Source organism: Rissa tridactyla, chromosome 6 (assembly GCF_028500815.1).
Source record: "Rissa tridactyla isolate bRisTri1 chromosome 6, bRisTri1.patW.cur.20221130, whole genome shotgun sequence".
In the NCBI taxonomy this organism is placed as follows: Eukaryota; Metazoa; Chordata; class Aves; order Charadriiformes; family Laridae; genus Rissa; species Rissa tridactyla.
In genome coordinates, this window is record NC_071471.1 from 2,624,785 (window position 1) to 2,646,995 (window position 22,211).

Sequence of the window (22,211 nt, forward strand, 5' to 3'; positions counted from 1 at the left end):
AAATCCATTTTGAATAGGCTGCTTAATTGGTACTCTAATGCATCAGCTGCCTGGGGACGTGGAGAGCAGCCAAGCTGCCCAAGTCCAACACGTACAGTAGCTCTGGCTGGTCTTTCTCCTAACAAAGAGGAACTACAGCTCCTATAACTTCACATTACCACTAATGCATCTTTCAGAAAGTTTGCTTTATAAAACCCCTCCCCAACCTATTAAAGCTATTGAAAGAGCAGATCAGTACTTCAAGATACTCTGGACTGAAAAGTACTTGGTGGTTTTTTTTATTGCTTTTTTTTAAAAAAAAAAACCACACCACACTTCAATTCAATAGCCCAATGTGAAAAATTCAGGATAGCTGGTCAATTTTTTGGCATTCTATTCATAAATACAGAAAGTTTTTATTCTGTTTCTCCTGAACTAGAAAGGAGAGATGCCACAGGAAATCAGTAATCACATCATACGTATACTAGCGCTGTCTGCATATTTTTTTTTCCTATCAAACTTCTTTACAAGGGAAGCTGTGTTAAAACTTCTATTTTACAAAAGCTTAAATTAAAGCATACCCATGTTGAGATGATTTGCAACCGCTCACTGAATAGTGATGCATTGTAGTGTGTCAAGTAAAGCTGAAACAGCTTGGTAGGATCTTCATAAAATAAATGGAGCAGCACATATATAAAGGCAGAATTTCTTTCTCTGTGTATAATTTTTTTAAAGGCACGTGATCACTCCCTCAATTTCTCTCTGCTCACTTTCTCACAAGAACAAGTGGCATAAATATTCCTGAAAGGTGAATTTGGGACTCCAGTACCTTAAGTATTAGTCAAAAGCAAACTTATAATTATGTTGTGAATTATGTTATGGATTTAGATAAAATCCTTTTATTGCACAGAAGATGACAAAGAATTTCGTAATTAATCATTATAAATACTGTTGTCAAAATATGAAATATTTAAAAGGCACTGGCCATTGGCTTTTCATATACAAGAACAAATTTGCAAACTGTAATGAATAGAAGAATTACAGAATTATATAGTATTTCTCCAAACAGTAGCAAGTATGACCATGTATTCTTTCTAACTGACCCCCCCATCGTGACTTGAAGGTGATCTACTGGTCCCATGTATTAAAAGAAAAGCTTTCTCATACATAAGCAAGGTTACAAAGCTACAGGCATCACTGATTTAAAAACAACAAAACTGTATGCTTAACTAGAAATTTACATTAACATGCTCTTACAGTAGCTTAATTAAATACTCATTACTAAATACCACATGTAAATACTGTGACTTGTACAGAATTTGATTTGGAACTATTCAGAAACACCAGCTGCAAAAAATAGAGTATTTCCTTACAAAATCCTGCCAAATCAGCATACTCCTTTGAAAACGTCTATTACTATCCATTATCTGATCCCAAGGGATAAACCTAGAGAAACCGTTATTAAGTTTTGAACCCAATTCTATTATAAATATTTAGCATCATGGGAATACTCTGGGCTCTCCTCTTTATTTTGCTCTTGAGATATCACCTAAAGGAACTGTTTGGTTTTAAATGTATGAAATAATGAAACACTGGCATGTTTCTTACTTTTTCCCCTAAGCAGTAGGTTCTATGAAAACAAATAATACATTTTTCCTTCATCAATTTGTGTTTGTCTTGATTTGTGCACGGGTTGTCATGATCTGCATCACAATTGTTTCCAACTATATACTGCAGAAAATAGTACATGAGAAAATAACTTACCTTACAAATCTACACTATCAACAAACTGTTCATTTTAAAGACCTGGCAAGTGTAAAATTAGCTGCTACAGAATTAGAGGGTTTGAGCAGTGAGCTACTGTAACAGATAAATACATACAGCAAGCCAAAACGCTAAGAAAAAACACTTAACATTGAAGGAGGCGAAGTAAATTGCACTTTTTTTTACTTTTTCTTTTAAAGACCAATTCTTCAATAGTTACTGTAATATATGTGTTAGAGATTTTAATTTCAGCTGCAATTCACAACAGCAACAAGGCTGTCCTGATCATAAACAAACTATTTTTACTCCTCTCCAATTCTTCTGCCTAATCACTTCATTGGGAAGGACTGAATATGGTAGTATTCACTGTAGTGAATACAGAGACCAAAATTTTCAAGCTTACATACCTTATGTTGGACAACAAAATCCATTTTTAGTCACCAGCATAGAAAAAAAAATAGATTTTCCAATGAACTTATCACCTGTGTATCTCTCCACCATAATCTCAAAATTTAAACTACTTCACCGCAGTGTCTCTCTTTGGTATGCAGGAAATTGCCACTAACTAGATGTTTCAGAGTGACATTTTTCATACCATAGGCCGAGTAGTCAGACATAAATCTACATGGCTTACATGTAGTCTTTTAGGAAAGCTGAAAGAAAGCCCTAATAAAAAAAAAATAGCATCGAACCACTTGCTTTGACTAGCAGAAATACAGAGTCTGCTCATAAAAAGTACCACAGGGGCATTCATCAGCTGTTCTACATTGTACTATAGCCACTTTAAACTGATGAGACAGATTATATATGGTATCAGCCACTCCCAGGGGTCGGCAGAGTTATGTTTATGAAAGATTAAAAGCAGGCACTAATACGAGTATCATGACTCTTTTCAGGCAGTAGGTGAAACCTTGAAGAAAAAGTGGCTCTGTCTTCAAAAAAGTGACCTGACCTTTGCTTTGGTGGGTTTTTACTCTGCAAGAAATAAAAAGCACTGCATGCTTTCCAATGCATCCTTTCTAGCTGATAAACTATTTTGTTCTATCACTCAGCACAAACAGCCTACATTTTATAGAGATCAAATAGCATGTTGTTAGAGCTAGCTAATGATAGCTCCACACGTCATGCTAGAAACAAGCTTCATAGACCTGGAATATGCCATATGAATCATGAACAAAGCGATACGTAATTGGCCAAGAACCTTTGATATGCGTACTAATTAGAAGTAATTCTCATTGAACTCAGTATACTTAATTTTACAATAACTTCGCAGTTCTTTGGATATCAAAGGCATCACAAATCCAGCATGCTTATCATTTATGACACTTCTGCTCTGAGAATTTCTTGCAGCATGCAAAGAACTCTGTAGGGTAACGGCGATGTGTTGCACAAGCAAGCTAACCTAACATTGACCTAATGATTAAAAAAGTCTGCTCAAAACCCGCGACAGAATGTAACGGTTTTACCTGCAATTGATGAAATGTTTCTAAACAACCTGTAGTTCAGTATAAGCAGTAGCATCGGGATTTTTATTGGACACTGAATACAGTGCTAGTGACAGTAATTCTAGTATATGATGTGGTAGTAAAGAACCCCTTCTGTTAATAGACTTTTAAGTATTTAAATGTATTTGAGTCTAGTGTAAAATGCTGCTTTTATGGAGCCAGATCCTGCAGTCTTTGCACAGCTAAAACTTCCACAGAAATCAATGGGAGCTTAATAAGTATAAAAATAAGGACATACCCAGGGTCATGAGCATAATACAGTTCTGCTGTTATGCTTTATCTGTAGTGCTCAGACCTTCTTTGTCACTCACAAGAGTGTAAGAGATCAAAATACAGAAGTCCATGTGAAATTGAGAAGATAAATACCCTTTTCAAATAAAGAGCATGGCTTCAAAGAGAGTATGGCACAAACAGTGCATTTTTTGTTTGGCTACAATATTAAAATTAAATATTGTTAAAACAGTCTAACTGTCTTGAATATTTATAATACATTAAGTGAATTTTAAGAAAAGTGAAGTTTAAAAAAAAAATTTTAAAGTTCAACACCAATGACCTTTTTTTTGGAGAACTGTAACAATGCCTATGATGGCAGAATTTGGCTCCATATATTCTGTTAGCAAAAACCAGACTGTTTATATGATGTAAATTGCTTATTTTAAAATGTTACCAGAGCTATAAACACTGTAGGCCCAGCCCTATAGGTTATACTTTCAAATTTCAGGGAGCATTTGCCTCAGTGAACTACAAGGATCTGTGCTTTCTTTGCAAAATCAGCTTGAAGCTACTTTTAAGCAAAAAAACAGGTATTTCAGGTATAAACTTTTGGGTTACAAATTAAATCATGCGGCTGGTCCTGCAGACCTTACTCCTGTGGAGATCCTGTCCTGCAGAAGGTCCAAATCCTTCCGTTGGCACTGGAGTATTTCCAGCCAGCCTTGCCCCATACCAAGGCAGTGCCGTATTCCCGTTGACTTCAATGGGGCAACTCTAACGAGTCACGGGACTACGGCTAGACCCCAACCGCATTGGTAACGAACCATTTCACAGATAAATTATTGCTATTTTTAAACTGCGTTTGTGTACTCTACCTTCAGCCAAGGTTTGCTTCCAGCTGTAAACACCGTCAGTGCAAGGCCTGGCTGGTTGTGGGGTGTGTTGTTGGGAGGCGGTTGTTGCCAGCCCAGCTGCTGACTCGCGCCATTGTTGATTTCGCTGTTGTAGGGGAAAGGCTCTAGGGCGGCAGATAAGGCTGTTGCCATGGTGATGAAGGAGATTCCGAGGGAGGAGTCTGCAGAAGAAAAGCCCCTCCTTACTATGACATCACAGGTGGGCGGAGCGCGGGGCTCTGAGGAGGCCGCGGACACGCGAAACACGGCACACGAAGCCCGAGGGGAACCTCGGCCGCTCCTGGGCTTCCCCTCGGTGCAACTGCAGTCCTAGCAGAGCTGGTGGACAAATCTACTCGAGGATCTCACACCAGTGTCACCACCGTTCCTCGCCCATGTGGGGAAAAATAGCATGGGGTAAAATAAATAATGTAATCACTTGGGGGTTTAGATGTTTTGACATGAAAACTTAAGCAAAAATGCTTTTTTTTTCCTCCCTAAATCAAGGGATCTGTAGAAAGTACAGTATATGTCCATTAACAGAAAATTATTTTAAACCAATTTAAAATTTCAATTATAATTCACGCCCTCAATATTCACACCACAAATATTCATTTGCACTACATATATAAAATACTTATACTCAATGCATATATAAAATAAGAAAGAACCACTTCACAGTAGTATCCTTTTCAATATCTCGGATCCCATCCCTAAACTCTCACTGGGATTCTGCTCCTGGTCCAGGTCAGAATGTGTTATTTTGCACACCCCATTGCTTTCATTTCCACAACTCCAGGCGAAGGAAGGACATAACACCATCGCTAAACCTTACACCTGGGAGGAGCCATCAAACCTTATGTGCTGTCATTAGTTTCTTGAAGACAGTGACTGAACACTACCGTAAAACACAGCACTTCCATCTCACTACAAGAGTTGGTTTTATTCCCTCCTGTCGCTCACATACATGAATTTGTTCCCCAAGCAAGTGCCTTTATTTTACTCTTAATATTTAGCACGCACAAGTTACTCCTACTCATCAGGAGGTTTAATGGAAGTAATCTTACCACATAAATTGTTCTTTTGTGAGAGCCTTCAACAAGATCCACATTCCTGTTTTATTCCTTCCACATTTTCAGGATAACAGCTACTATGCTGTTTGAAAGCATTTAAGATGCACACAAGGCCAGTGCATCCTCCTCTTAGAGAGCATCACAGATGTGCTGCACTAATACACAAACGTTGTAGAAATATCATCTACTACTTTGGAAACCAGGTCTGGAAATCTCCTCCTCAGCCCCCGTTGAACACCATATTTTGCCTGTGGTGAACTCTAATGTCCGTGAAGTAACTGCACAAAGGAAAAGGATGCTCCCTTTGAGGCATCATTTCTAATTTTCTACTAAGTGATTAACAAACACTTAGAATCCAACATAAAATGCTGCCTCCTTTACCCAACCTCCCCCCCCCCCCCCCCCCCCAAAAAAAAAAAGTGCAAAACTTCCATTGGCTTCAACAGGGCCAGGAGTTCAGCCTGGGTTCATTAAATGTTTAATGCACCATTTGTAGTGGTTGTCAGTCTACGCAGCAATAGTCTATGATAAATTTGTGAGTAAAATGCTTATGTCTATTAGTCAGTGTAATTTCTTCCACTAAACACAAATACCTACTTCCCTGCTATGCACCAAAGGGGTGCAGAAGCCAAAAGGAAGCAGAATCAAGTGAAAAAGTGAGTATTTTCCATAGCCATCTCTGCATCATGTATGTGTGATGTGCAGTTACGTGACCGTATTGCATACATCATTTGTATCCTAATTGTCTGGCTGTAATGTTGTTTTGAGATGCTTCCTCTTGAGTGTGTCCGTGTAAACCTCTCGTTCAGACCATTCATTCAGAATAACGCACCGCTATATTGTGATATACATTTAGCCATCACCATCCCAGTGTTTTTGTCTGCTCTTTACATGATGAAACAGATGGATGTGGTTGCTGCTCACAGGGTGAAACACGCAAGTTCCAAATTGGCTGCAAACAAGCTTCCCAAGCCAGAGTGAATTGGGGCACGAGAATAAGGCCTGGTCCTTCCAAAGTTACCACCACCAAACCCAGTACAGGCACCAGTCTCTCTTAAGAGAGAAGTATTTACATAGATATCCATGTTGCTCCATCCCTACAACTAGCTAAGCAAGAAACCTGCAAATAAAATGCACGGATCAAGCCCAGATAGAGGAGTACTGGCTTTTCTGAAAGAAAGGAAAAAGAAAAGTGAAATCTCTTTCCAAAATCCTTAATGACTGTAGGATTTAATCGTATCTGGCTGTGGAAGAAGACTCCACAGGAAGCATTAGTGGAATCTGACACACAAAGAAAAGACTAAATCCTTATTTTGAAAGAAATAGTTATAATGTGTGGATGTCCCTGAATTTATATTTTTAGAGATGCCTGTTTTCTCTCTTCCTCTGGAAAATGTTAAAAACATATCCAACACAGAACAAGCCAGATAAATATTCGCATTTTTTTTGTTATGCTCTTGGCAAAGTGCTGCTTCTCAAATATGACACTTATTTGTCGATGTAAATACTGTGAATTAAATTTTAATGACGTTTCCAATTCACAGCTTATTTTATATCATCAGGTACTATTTTATATCATCACATCTGGAGGCAAATCTTCAAATAACATGAACCAAAAAAGTATTACAGACTCCAGTGGGGCTATGCCAATATATGGCAACTAGGAATCTTGACCATCATTCCAGCAGTAATGAGTATACTCCAATAAGCAGAGGGGTATTCTTGATAATTCAATAGGCCTTTCAGTATCCCTTTTTTTTTTTTTTAATTTTCTCAATTACTTTCAATTAAAGTCACTTTATTGGTGTGAGAAAGCATTCAGTAGTTGCCAAATTTAACACTTCAAGCATCAACAGAGCATGAGCTTTCAGTACTAATGGGATTGTGTAGAACATAGCTCTATACCATGTTGCTGTCTCCCTTTATCTTTTTAAAAAGAATTCAGAAGAGCCTGGAACAAGTGAAAAAAGGTATTTTGCATATTTTTTTAATATGAATAGAACCTAGAAAAAGTGAAAGAAAGTTTGCTGAAAGTTCAAAGATTAACTGCAAGTTAAGCTACGAACCAATATACCTCTAATTGAAGCAGAGAAATTAATGAGAAAAATTCTGCATAAAAGCTTGATTTGAATTCAAAACCAAAATTTTTGTTTAACCTCTTCACAGGTTCTTTGCATTTGTCAGGAGAAAAAAAGCTCACTTCAGAATTACTTTCTAATGAGAAATTTAAACTTAAATATCCCCTGGAGTCAAAGTTTAATTGTACAGTCAGCTATGAAACTCCCAATTTACTACAGGTCAGTGAACTTCAAAAGATCTGATTCAATAAAGTACTTCAGTCCACACTTATGCTTTAAAATATGATTAACTGCTTTATTGAGCAGTAAAAAAGTGCATGCTTAACTGCCTTGCCAGCCTGATTTTAAACAAACAAATCTCACAGTGTCACAGGAGTTATTTGTCCCAGATCCATCACACCTAGTTTAGAGTCTTCATTGGAGTACATAAATTGGAAAGCTGGTGATGGTAGGATCCCTAAAAAGATAATAGAAGGTATTAAGACCTGCAGGAGACAATTCATGTCCAAGATGATCCTGCAGGCAAATATACTCTGGTATCATACGGAACAGAAATGAGAGTTCATGAAAAATTCACCAGTAAGAAAAAAAAAAGCAAAGTTTATGTTGAAAGTTATCCTCGCTTCTGTTTATAAATGAAAAATATGGGAGCTGCCTACTTAAATGTACATGAACTACACAGCCATTGATCAGAGTAGAATTTTGATATTAGCTGCTTATAATTTTAAAAGTTAACCTACAGAACGCTTGCTTTTCAAATCTGAACTGGAAAGAATAAGTTTAAAAAGTTGAAATTGGATGATAAGAAACATTTCTTCACTCTGAGGGTGGTGAACCCCCGGCCCAGGTTGCCCAGAGAAGCTGTGGCTGCCCCATCCCTGGAGGGGTTCAAGGCCAGGCTGGACAAAGCTTGGAGCAACCTGGGCTGGTGGGAGGTGTCCCTGCCCAGGGCAGGGGGGTGGAACTCAGTGGTCTTCAAGTTGCCTTCCAGACATTCTATGATGCTAAGCTGAATTTATCCTTTCCCATGAAAAAAAAGCAGGCTACACTGCACAAATTGTCAAAACAAGAGATATGTTTCATGACTACACCCCAATTAACTCCACCAGATACTTAAGACTTTTTTTATAGTCTCTGAGGTATTAGTTAGCATTCAGGATCATTTTTTTATTATTTTTTTAAAGTGAACTTCATTTGCATGCCATTTGTTGATCCAAGCACATTTATATTTGCTCAAGGACTTGAGTAAAATACTCAAACACTTCCAATGCCTGAATTCCACTGATTTGTGGTTTTTTTCAGTTGGTTGGGCTTTTTGTTTTGTTCTGCGGTTTTTTTGGTTGGGTTTTTTTTTCCCCCCTGTTGTTTTCTTTTTAAACTCTAGTAGGAAATCTTGCAAATGCTTCCTTTCGACTTTATAAAGGAAACAGAGTAAAGATAGCTAATATTCTGCTCCCAATGTTGTTAGCATATTTTCTGACGTGTATGTCAAGGACTCACTAGATGAATTTGATTGCATAGTCACAGATTTACATATAAAAGTTAACAGTCCCATTTGAATCAATCGTGTTCATTCTAAGCTTCTTAATGTTAGACTTGCATTGACTCACAGCCCACCCCATAAATGTTTACTAAATAACATTATAACAGAATGACTGAAAGTTAAAGTGAATGTAATTAGCTTCTGTTCTCTTTTATGCCAATCGAGACCAGAATTAAATCCATATTAACTAATTGATATACATTAATGTTAAAAAAGGGCAAAAATCATGCCAGTTCTAGGTAATGACTATAATTAAGTTCAGACTACAATAATTCTCTGTACATTCCAATCTGCTCTCTGACAAGAGTGGCAATTTACCCCCTCATCTTAGGGGTACTACACCTGAGACCATATTTTTATATTCTTTTTTAAAGGATTCATGATAAATTCATTAGCAGTATTTTCCGTAAGTCTCAAATCTGTCTCATTTGATTTACTATAAGTTTTTTTTGCGTAGTTTATCAGGGTATATGTCTTAAGTCCTACTGATAACTCTTTCATCTATTATTAAAACGGGGTAAATAGAAGAGTAAAAAAGAAAATACAAAATTCATAAATGCATGCTTAGCAGTACAAATATTGATTGATTTTTTTATCTCTAAGTTAAATACTGCTCAACACTATTATTGCTTTTAGGGCAGTATGCATAATTTCAGCAGAAACATTCTCAGGAGTATAATAAAGTTGCCTTGACAATATGTTTAAAAGTCATACATTGGCTGCTTGCCTAAAGTTATACAGATTTCCCTGACACATAAATTAAATACATTTTCCATGAAATAACAATTTTAATTTGAAATTACCATGGGAATTGAGGGTGTAATTTTTTTTCATAAAATAAGAAGTTAACCATACCATTTCATACATTTCAAAATGCCTTACCTTTCCATAAGCACAGAGGAATTTGGACAAATATTTTTTGTAAATAATATACTATGCCAGTTTAACTCTGTTTTTTTTAAACATGAATTATTTATGAATAGGAGTTATTTTTCAGAAATTTGTTGGTTCTTCATTCATGAATACTCTAAGTAAAAATATACTATCCTGTTAAAGAGTTGCAAGCCATGTACTACAGTTGTTCTATATTCAATGAATGTGCTGTTTGTACAGTCAGACTGTTCTATTGAATTGCAAGTCCAGAAAAATACACAAACAGCTTTTGCGTTTCAAGCTTTTCAATCTGCAAAAAACCTTTCAAAGCAGGCACACACACCGTGACAGATCCCTACGGAGAAAGGCTGTATAACTTCACAAGAAATTATTACTTGCTTCCTATGATTGCCCACAGTAATGCATCCAAAACCACAGCCTTATCCTAGATATGCTACAGAACTCTATTTTAAAAGAAAAATCGACAGAAAGGACAAGAAAAATCAGTGCGGTTGCAAAGTACTTACAGCCTATACACAAAGATATAGCAAGGGTACAGTAAAAGATGAATTTTGTTGCATGGGAAATCAACAAAGGGCATCTTCTACACAGCTGAAGATGGAATGGCATAAGCTTTACAAAAATTAAATTTTGTGACAGGCCATGACATATTTGATATTGTTAATTCTCTTGTTTTCATCTTTACAGTCTTCATGCTGCTATAGCATGAAGATTTGGTCTTAAAGCAGCAGTTGTGCATCTTCCACCTAAATTGACATTTGATTATGTACAATACTCAGAATAGTGCATGAGGCTGCATACAGTCCACTGCTGCTGAAACTACAAACTTACCTATGCATCACTGGTCGTTCACAAAGAATTTGTACATGCAGCTCAGTTCCGTATGCTGGCAGCCTTCTTTACTGTCAGCTAATGAAAAACATTAAATAGTTTTCTAATATTTTGTAAGCAACCATCATAGTTACTCCCAGAGATGCTGCAAGAGTACAAATGTAATACCTACAGTGTGAGTGAAACAGGACTGCTCGAGTTTTTGTCCTCTGCACCTCATTTAAAAGCATTGGAGAACTGTGGTTCTCAAAGTCAGACTTCATCCTTCAGCTGGAGTTGCCACATAAAACGTAATTTCAATGAATGATACAGAAACCATAATCGATCATCATGAGTTATCGTTTGTTCCCTGTAGATACTGTCATGACACTTGTGCCTCCTCCCACAATATAGGTTTCTTCAGGGCTTTCTCAGATAACTGGATTCTGTAGCCTTCCTGTTCTACAAGACTTTCCTAACCTGCATTTACTCAGTTTACATGTCAGATTTGTTAGTCCCTCAATTAACTAGCAAGCCATTTTAAGAGCACAGACTAAGTACTTGAGTAAACTGACATTACAGAAATCATTTCTTTAAAGGAACATTTTGTAATTTCTTAGTGGCTATATTACTTCAAGGATGTCTAAGCATCTATGATGATGGCTTAATTTTGGTTTTGATCAGTGTTGTAGGGTAGTTCTCCAGTTCAGATAGCGATATGAGGAAGAGGAGAGGCTAAAACACAAATAGCAGGGCAACATCACAAAGACAACACGTAGCCAAGTGAGGGAAAATAAATAAATAAAATCTAACACCCAGGGAGGCAATCTGTTTTAGTAAAAAGCTTCGTTCACTTAAAAAGCATATAGAGTACGCAGGCATTAATGCAACAGACAGATTTACAGTAAATCACCTTTTTATATGAGTAGTAAAGGCCAAATTGTCAGTCACGGTCAAAATTTGATAAGAGCAACTTTCCTCCCTTTCCCCCGGCTCTGCTCCAGCAAGACTGTTAAGAACATGCTTAAGTGCTTTGCTGGAGCAAGGCCAAAATGCAGGAGCCAGATACAACTGCAATTCCCATGTTTAGTTTCCTTTATCCAGACCAAGAGGAGCAGAGGGAAGGAGATGGTGAGCAGTGAGATATTTAGTTCTACCTTGCAAAAAATATACCATAACTTATATAAGGTCGGCACTTACAAATACACATAGGATGCTACTGTGACACAGCAATCACAGCAAGAGTTATCACCACGCAATGCCATGAAGACACAACATAAGCATGTTATTTACCAATTTAGACATCAAGCATAGGTTTTAAACAACGCAGCTGACATGTGAATTTAAATTTAATCCAATACAGTTTAAATCCAATACGGTTTCCGTAGTAATCCACCCACAGCTTCTCTGACTTCACACACGCCCTCCATCAGCTGTTTGCAGTAAGCCCCAGGGGGTCACTTGGCTTGTGTGATTTCAGGTAAAATATTGTCACCTCTGATTCACAGGCCACTCCACACACCTACTACTACTTAGCAACAGAGTTCCAGTTATCACCTGCTAAGCAAGACTAGTCTTCAGAGAGGTAGCAACACCAAAGTGCTCTTTGCAGGGGGATCAAATGAGTTGTCTCAGTTTTAGAGCTTCCCGCAATTCACATTTGATGGAAGTCAGTTATACTGTGTGCCCTGTGAATTGATTCTCTGTTCTTGTGAAAACCAAATATTTGTCTGGCATGTCAGTTTTGTTGGGATATAAATTCACACTAGAGTGACAGAGAAAAGATTAGTATGACCCTAGCACAAGAATGATGCAAAAAGTCAAGTAGTGATCACACTTACTATACATTATTAAATAAATTGTGTGAGGTGATCATTTGATTGTGAAACATTTATAGACATGCTAGGAAAGTGGGTGAAGAAAAACATAATTCATGCAATTTGAACTTTTAGCATGGGACTAGTGATTTTGTCAGGAGTTCCCTTTCCAGACTTCCCTCAGTGAGAGGAAAAGCAGGTCTTCCAGTTCTTATCCTGCCAAGATAGTCATCTGCAGACACAACTGTCAGGCCAGTACTTCCAATTATGCCCTAGAAAACAGTAACCTCCATTTCTAGTTATGGTTCCAATTTCTCAGTTTTTAGAAATAGCTAGTTAGTGGAAAAGAATTCACTTTTTTCCTCTTACCCTACTGAGTGCCACCAAAGATCACAACACGCCAGACAGGTGCAGAGAACCTATCTATCAAGAAACCGTTGCTGTGTATCATACAAATTAATTAGTGACTGAAGTTCATGCTTTAGTAGATGCCACTGGTTAAAGTTAAAAGAACAGTATAACACTAACTGTTCAAATTAGTCTGACTCATTCATCTATTTGTCCAGTCTCACCCAAGCAGCAGATAATTTGCTCAGAGTAAAGTTTGAAAAGACAATTTCTCCAATAGAAAATCTGAGTTAAAAGGTTCCTGCTTTCTCCCATGCTCATTACCACACATTCATTACCACACCCTGAGCTTTCTAGGTCAGACCATTTCCCTGATGCAGTCAGCAGCCCAACCACGCTCTCTCCTGCACACTGAGCGGGCAGTGCAGCACAAGGTGTAAGAGCCCAGGAGCAGCCTTGCTGCTGAACCATACAGGGGATTACCCATTAGTAGTTTGGTGCTTCCTAAATTAGTGCCTTGAGTGATTCAATCAGCCTCAGCTGACAAAATGGGTAGAATCCAATCCAGCTAACTTGGGTAGCTAATTACATCTAAATTTTAGGTGCCTCTTGAACCAGTCCTTCTAAAATAAATTCCATATATAGCCAGTGGGAAAGCTAGGTGCCTTTGAGAGTCTCCTGAGGGACAGCCTAAATTAGGCAGGCAGGATCTCCCTCTGGAGTTGCTTTTCTAGGCATTTATCTCTCCCTATTGAACATGGAGGGAATTTAGGCACTTAATTTAAGAGAACTAGTTCACTATGTGCTCAAAACATAGGTGCTAATTAACTGCCTATGCCTGACTAGAACCCCCCAATTTAGATTCCAAATAATTTATCTTAAAGACTGGCATTATGTTATGCCCTACTAACATTAAAAAAAAGAAACAAAACAGCATGCATGGCGATCTGCAAACAGATCAAGATCAGGAACATAGTAAAAGAGCATATAAACACAGAACGCCAGGACCCTACCTTACTGACGGCCTCGGTGCGCTCCAGCACTCCCACAGCATAAGGCCAGCAGTCTAAGAAGAGAAAGCAGACAAAGCACTTGTAGCCATGAGCAGGGCAGGTTCTGCAGGTGAACATTATCAACTGGAAATGCAACACTAGGTAAGAAGTTGGTCCTCTCCGCTGTTCCCCTGAGCCTCAGGAGTGCTCCAGCTCCCTCTGCCTTATGGCCAAACTAAGCTGCTCTGTGGGAACTTTTCACAACAGAGCACTTCACCTTCCTGCCTTTTTTTTTTTTTTTTTGTAAATCAGGCTACTCCCTAGATGTTTCATAACTCTCTTACTACAAGGTAAGATGTAGACTGGGAGCAAAGCAAACGCAAAGCCATAGCAGTTGCTGTATACATACACATGATCTCACGTTGTCTCTGGCACAGTAAAACACACCAACCCCAGCATCGCAAGAGGCATCTGCATTAAAACTATAAGCCAGAGGCCCCAAAGATGAGCAGAAAGCAGGTTTTTACAGGCCAGCAGAGCTGCCCCCATGGAGCAGGATGGGCTCGCTGTGCCCCATGCAGGCGCCAGGCCTGAGGAGAGACCTTGGGGCCGAGGCTCCAGGCAGGGCCCTCTGTGGGGCAAGGGGAGACAAGAAGGCCTGGGAGGATTTAGGGGTGACCACAGGGAAGAGGAAGAGGCACCAGGTGGGTGACCGAGGGAAGCTGAGACCAAGCTGGACATTAGTGAGAGAGAAGAAATCCCTCCCATGGCCGCTGCTCCCTGTCAGGGGGCTGGCACTGTGCCTCTTCCCCAGGCACATCTCCCTCACACACCAGCACGCTCATGCCCAGGCCCACCTAGAGTTTGATTTTTTTTGACCCCAAACCAGTTGCTCCAGCACAATTCATTGGGCTCCCACCTACCCTTTAGTCCTGAGGAGCACCCAGAGGGAGAACCACCACGAGCTGCCTCTTCCTCCTCCTTGTCTCACAGCAGCTCTGGGTGCAGCATAAAGAGCACTGGCCAAGCCAGAGCACTGAGGAAAGGACAATTCAGCAGCAAAGGCAGCTGCAGGTAATAAACTACATCAGCTGAGTAAGTGCAGACAGCTGGGCAGGGGGTGGGTGACAGGGCACAGAAAATGGAGCCCAGGTGGTTCCCCTCAGCACAGGCTGGACAGTCCTGGGCACTGAGGGGAAATATGGCAGACATGGCCTCCAGCACTGCAACTGCCACTGCCTGGGCTGGCCTCTGCGCCTTGTCTCAGATCTCTGCTAAATAATCCTCGCTCTGAGTGTACTTAAGCAGGGGGGCTGATATCAGCCATCTGATGGCACTTTTGACTCTCCCAGTGTTGACAAAAGCCCCATATATATGCTTTTTGGAACAAAAAAGTCCAATAGCAGTACTGGGATGAGAAAAACTACCTTTTTTTTTGGTGCTGTCCAACAGCAGAAGTCAGTCACCGAAAATTCATTTTAATTTAGCAGTATTTTATACTCTGGATGAGTCTCTTTGGATGTATTAGTAATAGGGAGTATCACCCTCCACAGAGCTTAGATGTCCTTCAGTGAAAGGAGCGTGTGGGTTTTTTCTTTAATCAAAATGGATTTTATAAAGAAAAAATTAAGTTGTTAGAGACATTATGAGGATTTACGGCACTCACTGGCTAAGTTAGCACTTGGAAATCAACGGTTTCGCAGGCTGAGTCCCTGCCGCTTGGCGTGTGTACAAATATTGCAGGCAGGAACGCTGCGCAGCGCCAGCCGCCCGGCTCCTGCTCCAGCGCCGGGTGACGCTGGGCCCCTTTCTTAATTTCGCTTTGCTTCTCTCATCTGCAATGTAGAGATAATGCTTCTCAGCTCTGCAGTGGTGCCAGGCTTGATTCATGAATGTTTTAAAGCATTCTGTGATATTCACCCTGAAAGGTGCTTGAGAACCATAAATTATTACTTTAATATAGATAATAGTTCTCATCTCATGAATGTTTTATAGCACTACTCCAAATTCATGCCTGATATAACTCTAATAACTTGAGCAGAGTTAAACTAGGGATAAATTTGGTACAATATATGAGGTAGCAAAACGAAATTCGAAGTGTGAGACCGAGGACTTGCCAAGTGGCATCTCATACAGAGTAATGTCAGAAACCTGCCCCACTGCCACTTACCTCCAGCAAAAATATCAGCTCATGGCATTCTTTAATGTTAAGGTTTGATTCGTCATGAAATGTCTGCTTCATGACAAACACATGTTGTTGTATTGCTATGCGTACATAGTTTGTATTTACTGAGAATTGGTAGACTTGGTAATGTGTTTGCTATCTGTTTTGACACAGATATGTCAGTTGAAAGCAGATTATTTTTCACAGGAACAATCCTTTTAAGAAGACACCCCTACAGCTTCCAGTCCTTAGTCGTGGGAGCATAGGACACGGGACCGGGAAGGACCCTCTGGGCCACAGTCCGCTTCTCAGATGCAATCACATTATAAACAGCCATGGAGAAAGCTTGTCAAAGGCCATTTAAATAGTTAGGCTTTTTGTCCCCCTACCCTATAAAAAATGCTCTTTGTACAGTTCACTGCTGTGATAGTTAGATTCTTTTAATTCCCAGACCAGATCTATTGACGGCCAGTTTAGTTCTCTGTTGTCGTGAGAGCCTTTCTCAATAGCTGAAATAACTTTCCTCCTCCAATGTCATCTAACCAATCACCCTGAATGTATACATGAAGAATAATTATATTCTTACTCAATCTTCATTTTGTTAGCCTAAGAAAGTCAAACTCTTTTAGTCTCCCTGCAAAATGAGTTCTTTATTCCTCTGATCATTTGGGTGGCCCATCTCTGATGAATTTAGTGTATATTTTTACAAAGAGAGCCAGAGAAGAGGAACCTATTTGTTTTCTAATTAAGCAAAAATGCTGCAAATGCAGCAGAAAGAAGACACAACTTAGTAAAAATTAAATCTTGGTGTTTGCTGGCAAAATTGATGAAGTGGATATTACTGCCAATCTTCTTTTGGTTTTATGGTAGAATTTTATCAAGGGGATATCGAACAGTACACTGCTGGTATCAAACTAATGAAGGCCTGTTGCTGAGCAGGCCTTTGTTATATAAACAACATAATAAAGAAATGTCTAGGGATGTGATAACCAGCTTTGAAAAGAAAAAAATAATTGCCAGACATCTGCTACTTCATATTTTGCTTGAACCCTGGAGAATTTCAGATCTTTGTTGATTCTAGTTTCCTTCCCCTCCATGATTCTGATTCTCAGCGTTACTGCTGCTTTTCCCAGAGTTTACCCTCTTACCCCCACAACAGGTTTGGGCGATAAATTGCCTTTCCAGTAGGTCTTCAGATTTTCTATTCTTCACTGTCTCCAGTGAGTGGCGTTGGCTGTCTTTGTTCTCATAATCCTTCTTCATTCCCTCCTTCTCCCATTCCTTCCTATTAAAGAAAATTTCCATGGAAAGTAATGGGAAACTTGATAAGCATCCAAACCTTATGCGATGATGTACCCTATTGATACACTCTTATGGATAGAGAAACAATATTTTCTGTGAAGTTTTTACATTTACAGTGATTCCTATAGAACATCTTTCTTCCCTCCTGGCCCCCTCCAAATAGTGTAGGACTTTTCTTTATGCTATTAGTGTATCACTGAACAGATCATTGAAGATCTAGCTGATCCAGAGGCTTTGACAATCTTTCTGCTGCATGTTTACCTGAATGTGTAACTTGTTGCAAAAGTGCAGCAGCTGTTACTGCTGCTAGTTCCTAGAATGGGATGTGTAAATGCAAAAAGAAGAATGTATTCAAGCAATTTTTGCTGATACCTGGATTTGATAATAATAAAACTTCTAAAATATTAAAAGTAATTTGGACATGAATTAACTAGGCATCCACCTCCTTTTTTTCATGCACAGAAATGAGTAAGGACTGTCACCAAATCATAAACATAAAAATAAGGTCCTCTTAAGTCTTAAATATTAGTATTAGGTAAAAGTATAGACCTGGAGATAACGTTGGTACTGTAGAGCCACCTTGAATGGCAACCGAAGGTGTGCAGCTGGTATAAATGCAATTTCCAATCAACCGTTGAGATCTACCAAATTAAGCAAGTAACTTCTGTACATCGAATGAGACGGCAACCTGGACAATCAATTGGGAGAGTTAAAAAGCCACGTGATTAAGTCACCTGTAAGGTGCATCTGCAGTCTGGGTTTAGCCTATGCAGAATTAGAGTTTGGGACAGTATCATTGCCAGATTTCTAAATTAAATGCCCACATTTGCACGTTCTGCTACACAGAGCTGGGCAGGCAATCACCCATCTGTCTTCCATGTTACTCACGTAAGCTGGTATTTCAGTGCAAAACTGTAAGGTTCTAGGCAAGTGAACAAGTGCACCTATTATACAGTCAATCAGTGTTAGGTACCAGCTTAAATGTTTGATCCATCAAAATAATGAACTTTTTATTTCAATAGCTCTGGTATTTTCATGGAACTTTGTAATACAGAAACCAATTAGTGAACAACAGTGAATCCAAGCTGTTTTGCTGTAATAACTTTAGAGGCAATCCTGCTACTGGAGTAGCTAAATGCCAGTAATTAACAAATAAAAAATAAGGATGAGTAAATACCTTTTTTGCCAGTTTTTGTCCATGTTAGCATCCTAAATTTAAAAGTTCAGATATATCTGAGAGAAAATTTTGGAAATATAACAATGGGAGCGAGAACAGAATGGAAAGGAGAGAAGAGGGGATAAAAGTAAAGCTGAAATAGCTCCAGATGAAAGCAACAGACAGAGGAACACATGTTTTTACATTATTAAAGGTAAAGTAAATGCAGGCCACACCATCAGGCATCCATCCAGCTCAGCTTAGGTCTTGATCCTCCAATCAGAGATAGATTGCAGAGAGGAGACTTTTATTTATGAGTCCGTTTTACTGTTTTGTCTTTTTAATCCTTAATACATGAAATAGCAGAGATTTCTTTTAGGTAGCAGAAAACCAATGCATTGGTGCAATTACAATAAAAAGGGAAAACTGCTCATAAATAAAAACTGTATTATGAGTCTTCACACAGTCAAAGCTCACTCAGGAAGCTCGTACATTCATCAGGCTCCATCCACTGTCATTCATATGTCTTTGCATTGCAGAGAAGTGTTTTCTGTCTCAGCAGGTTATTGTTTAATGGGCTAATGCATATTTGCTAGATGAAATGGCATTGTGCAAGTTCTGTGGGGAGGCCAGTTACCACTTCCAAATCGTAAAAAAGCCCTGCTTAGTCTCCTGGCAATAGAGGCGGCCAACTTCACCCATTGATTTGGGGGGAGTTACATCAGGCCTTGTATACTTTAGCCCTATAAGCAATAGTATGCAATAATTGCAATGGAAAAATCACCTTGCTGCTTTATTTTTGTGCAATTTGTAAAACTAGAATATCATTTTTCCCCAAAAGAGTGACTAAAGTTTTCTATTTTAAGCCCAGCGCTATTTGTACATCTTCTAATTGCAATATCTTACTGTCTCCCAATCAAAAATAAAGCGCATGATATTGTGAGAATATGTTTTCTTTCTTTAAATTCTGCACCCCAGCAACACTCTGTGACCCTGGGTTTTTTTGTTGCTAGCTGGTGAATGAGCAACAAGAAAGCAGACCCCTTCTGAGCCCCTCCATTGACGACTTTCTCTGTGAATCTAAACCAGAAGCTGTTGCAAGGCCTGTAACATCAAATACTGCAGGTAAACGAAATTCTTTGCTATCCCTCACTGGAGAGAAATAATTTCAGTTTTATCTTAATTACGGTACATTTTTGTCAAGTGGTTTCTTGATTTGTTACTATTTGCACAAAATTACAAGCTAGTATTAAATTATAATTGCCTGATCTATTAGTAGAAGAAACTGTGTTTGTTACGTTTGAGGGCAAACCTGTTGCGACGCAAATCAGCTGTATTCTAGCAGATCTCTGGGGCTGAATTCAAGGGAACTTGGTTCAGTTCAAGAGGAAGCACATACCAGTTTGACCAATGCTCAGTCTTGGGTTTTGTAAAATTTTAACCTATGGGTAAGCCACACTTAATCTGGTTTTAACCAAACCCATTCCTGACTCTAGAAAGATTTTCTTTCATAAAAATTTGAATGGGATGTCAGAGAAAAGAGCAGAGATATCAAAACAGTTTATCCAGGCTGGGTTTGGACACTTTGTTAGTGAAAGGATCTAACACGTTTCTTAGCTCCTTTGTGTTGCGGTGAGATAGTAGAACAGATAATAAAAATGAAGAGTGAAGCCTGAAAGCCTTTTGAATTATATTGAATTATATTTGAAGCATATTGTCCTTTGGAAGTGTTTTTAGAAATCGGCCTCCTCCTATTCAGTATTTGTGCAAAGGTAATCAAAGCGGTTGAGCAGATCAACTGAGATACAATAAAATCAGCGTAGTGCTACTGTGTTCTGTTTCTATCTCATAAAAATGAATTGGCTTGTTAGAAGCCATTTAATTAAAATCTATATACATACAAGTTATTAAAATGAATAATTGACAGCTGGATGATTATCTTCACATCTAATTAATATGCGTCTAAAGCAGTATGCAAGTTCTAATAACAAAAAATGGAACACTGGCTGAAATAACAATTGTAAATAATATTTTTTTCCTTTTATATGTAGCTAAAGATGTTAACAGGGATGAATAGAAATATTTCAGGTTGTTTAAGAGTGGTTGTTGTAAAAAAGTAAGTATCTGTAGATCCTATATCTGCCATGAATATCAATCAGATTTGGGGGGGTTAATTAGATTTATTTAATAAGAAAATAAACATTTCTTATTCTATGAAGATTGATGAAATTCAGTGATTTACCAAGAACACAGATAAAGCACTGCAAGAGATAATACAACTTGATTGGCCAAAACCACCCACCCTATAAATTGATGATGAAGAGGGAGTTTATCTATCTTTTATGTGCTAAAGAATTTTAAATGTTACTTTTTAAGCAACTTTTAAATAAAGAACTCAGACTGAACACGCCTTTCATACTGATATAGTCCTTAATAGAAATAGCAGTAGAATTTATAATTATATTCACTATTTGTCCCCCAAAAGATAAACAGCAACAACAGTAGAAACCATTACTAAACATTCCATTATTCCTTCATGACCCAAGAAGTTGTCTCCTCTTCAGCTTTTTCCGTAATGGCAGGTGGCACAACAGCAGTGCCGTAAGCAGCTGTTACCAGCGCTTGATAAAGCATAAGATTTAACCAAATCTTACCTAGAAGGTCAATTGTCCAGGGAACCTTCACAACATAAGAAAATCTGTAAAGCCACAGCCTTAAGACCTAAGATGTCTTTAAGATTTTCAGAGGAAAAGTCTTTTATGCAAATCAGGCTTTTTAAAACCACATCCAGTTAAGCACCTGAAATCCCTAGTCATATTTGAGCGTGCTGGTCGTTATCTTCAGCCAGGAAATATACACCTACTCTAGGCAAATGCAAATACATTAGTAATCTTTTTCCAATTAAACAAAAAATTTAAAAAGTGAGCTATTTGAGTTAAAACAACATTAAATTCTAACATTTTGTCTCTAAGTATTATCAGCAGGTCTGGATCTCTTGGATCTTAGTGAACCTGTCTTACAAACCCAAAACAAAGTAAAGAAATCAGAGAATCCATCAAGAAGTGAAGGCTTAAAAGCTTCAACCCACAGAAAGAAGACAGACAATTCTGACCTTATCAGTGTGGATACTGAGCAGAAAGTCCAGACTGTCAGAGTTTCAGACAAGTCTTCACTAGATTTAGGTAAGAGTGTAGCTATTCTATCAGTGCTATGTAGCCTTACTTAGCACAAGTTGCTCCTTGCTACTATCACAAAATAACGAGCAACACCAGACTTTTTGTTGCACCGCATTTTAGCAGGGAGCGTAACCTTTCTTCCACATTATAAACCACTTGAAACACTTCGTCACTGCAAACACATCTTGCTTTTGCCTTTGCCATCGTAGCTATTAAGTTGTCACTAAATGTGCAAATAAAGTTTTGAAAGGATTCTTTCAAAAAAGAATTTAGTCAGCTTCAGTAAAATGGTAGAAAAATCTACAGGGGTATCATGGGAAATGGGTAAAGCACACAAATCAGAGGAGGCCCATACTGGATGTCCTTTTCAGAACTGCAGATGTCAGAAATGCACCCCATATTTGTAAATACTGCTCTATCTATGTATACAAGAGAAAAAAAATCCATTCTTGACAAAGGAACTATATTTGTACAGATTGAAAAAAAAATCCCAAGCACAACTCA

The 22,211-nt window shown here is 38.6% G+C and overlaps 1 protein-coding gene across 3 annotated transcripts in view; it reads left to right on the forward strand.

The window, feature by feature from the left end:
* The first annotated feature begins 2,642 nt into the window (after positions 1 to 2,642).
* Positions 2,643 to 22,211, forward strand: part of PEX5L (peroxisomal biogenesis factor 5 like) — a 40,359-nt gene continuing 20,790 nt past the window's right edge. Inside the window, exons 1-5 of one of the 3 annotated variants that reach the window (XM_054207374.1) lie at positions 2,643 to 2,705; positions 4,470 to 4,574; positions 6,045 to 6,083; positions 19,545 to 19,656; positions 21,504 to 21,713. In XM_054207374.1, coding sequence (XP_054063349.1) covers positions 4,506 to 4,574; positions 6,045 to 6,083; positions 19,545 to 19,656; positions 21,504 to 21,713 — 430 coding nt within the window. In that variant the 5' untranslated portion in view covers positions 2,643 to 2,705; positions 4,470 to 4,505. The remainder of the gene's footprint in view (positions 2,706 to 4,469; positions 4,575 to 6,044; positions 6,084 to 19,544; positions 19,657 to 21,503; positions 21,714 to 22,211) is intronic. The other 2 variants (XM_054207375.1, XM_054207376.1) reach the window with 2 other exon arrangements.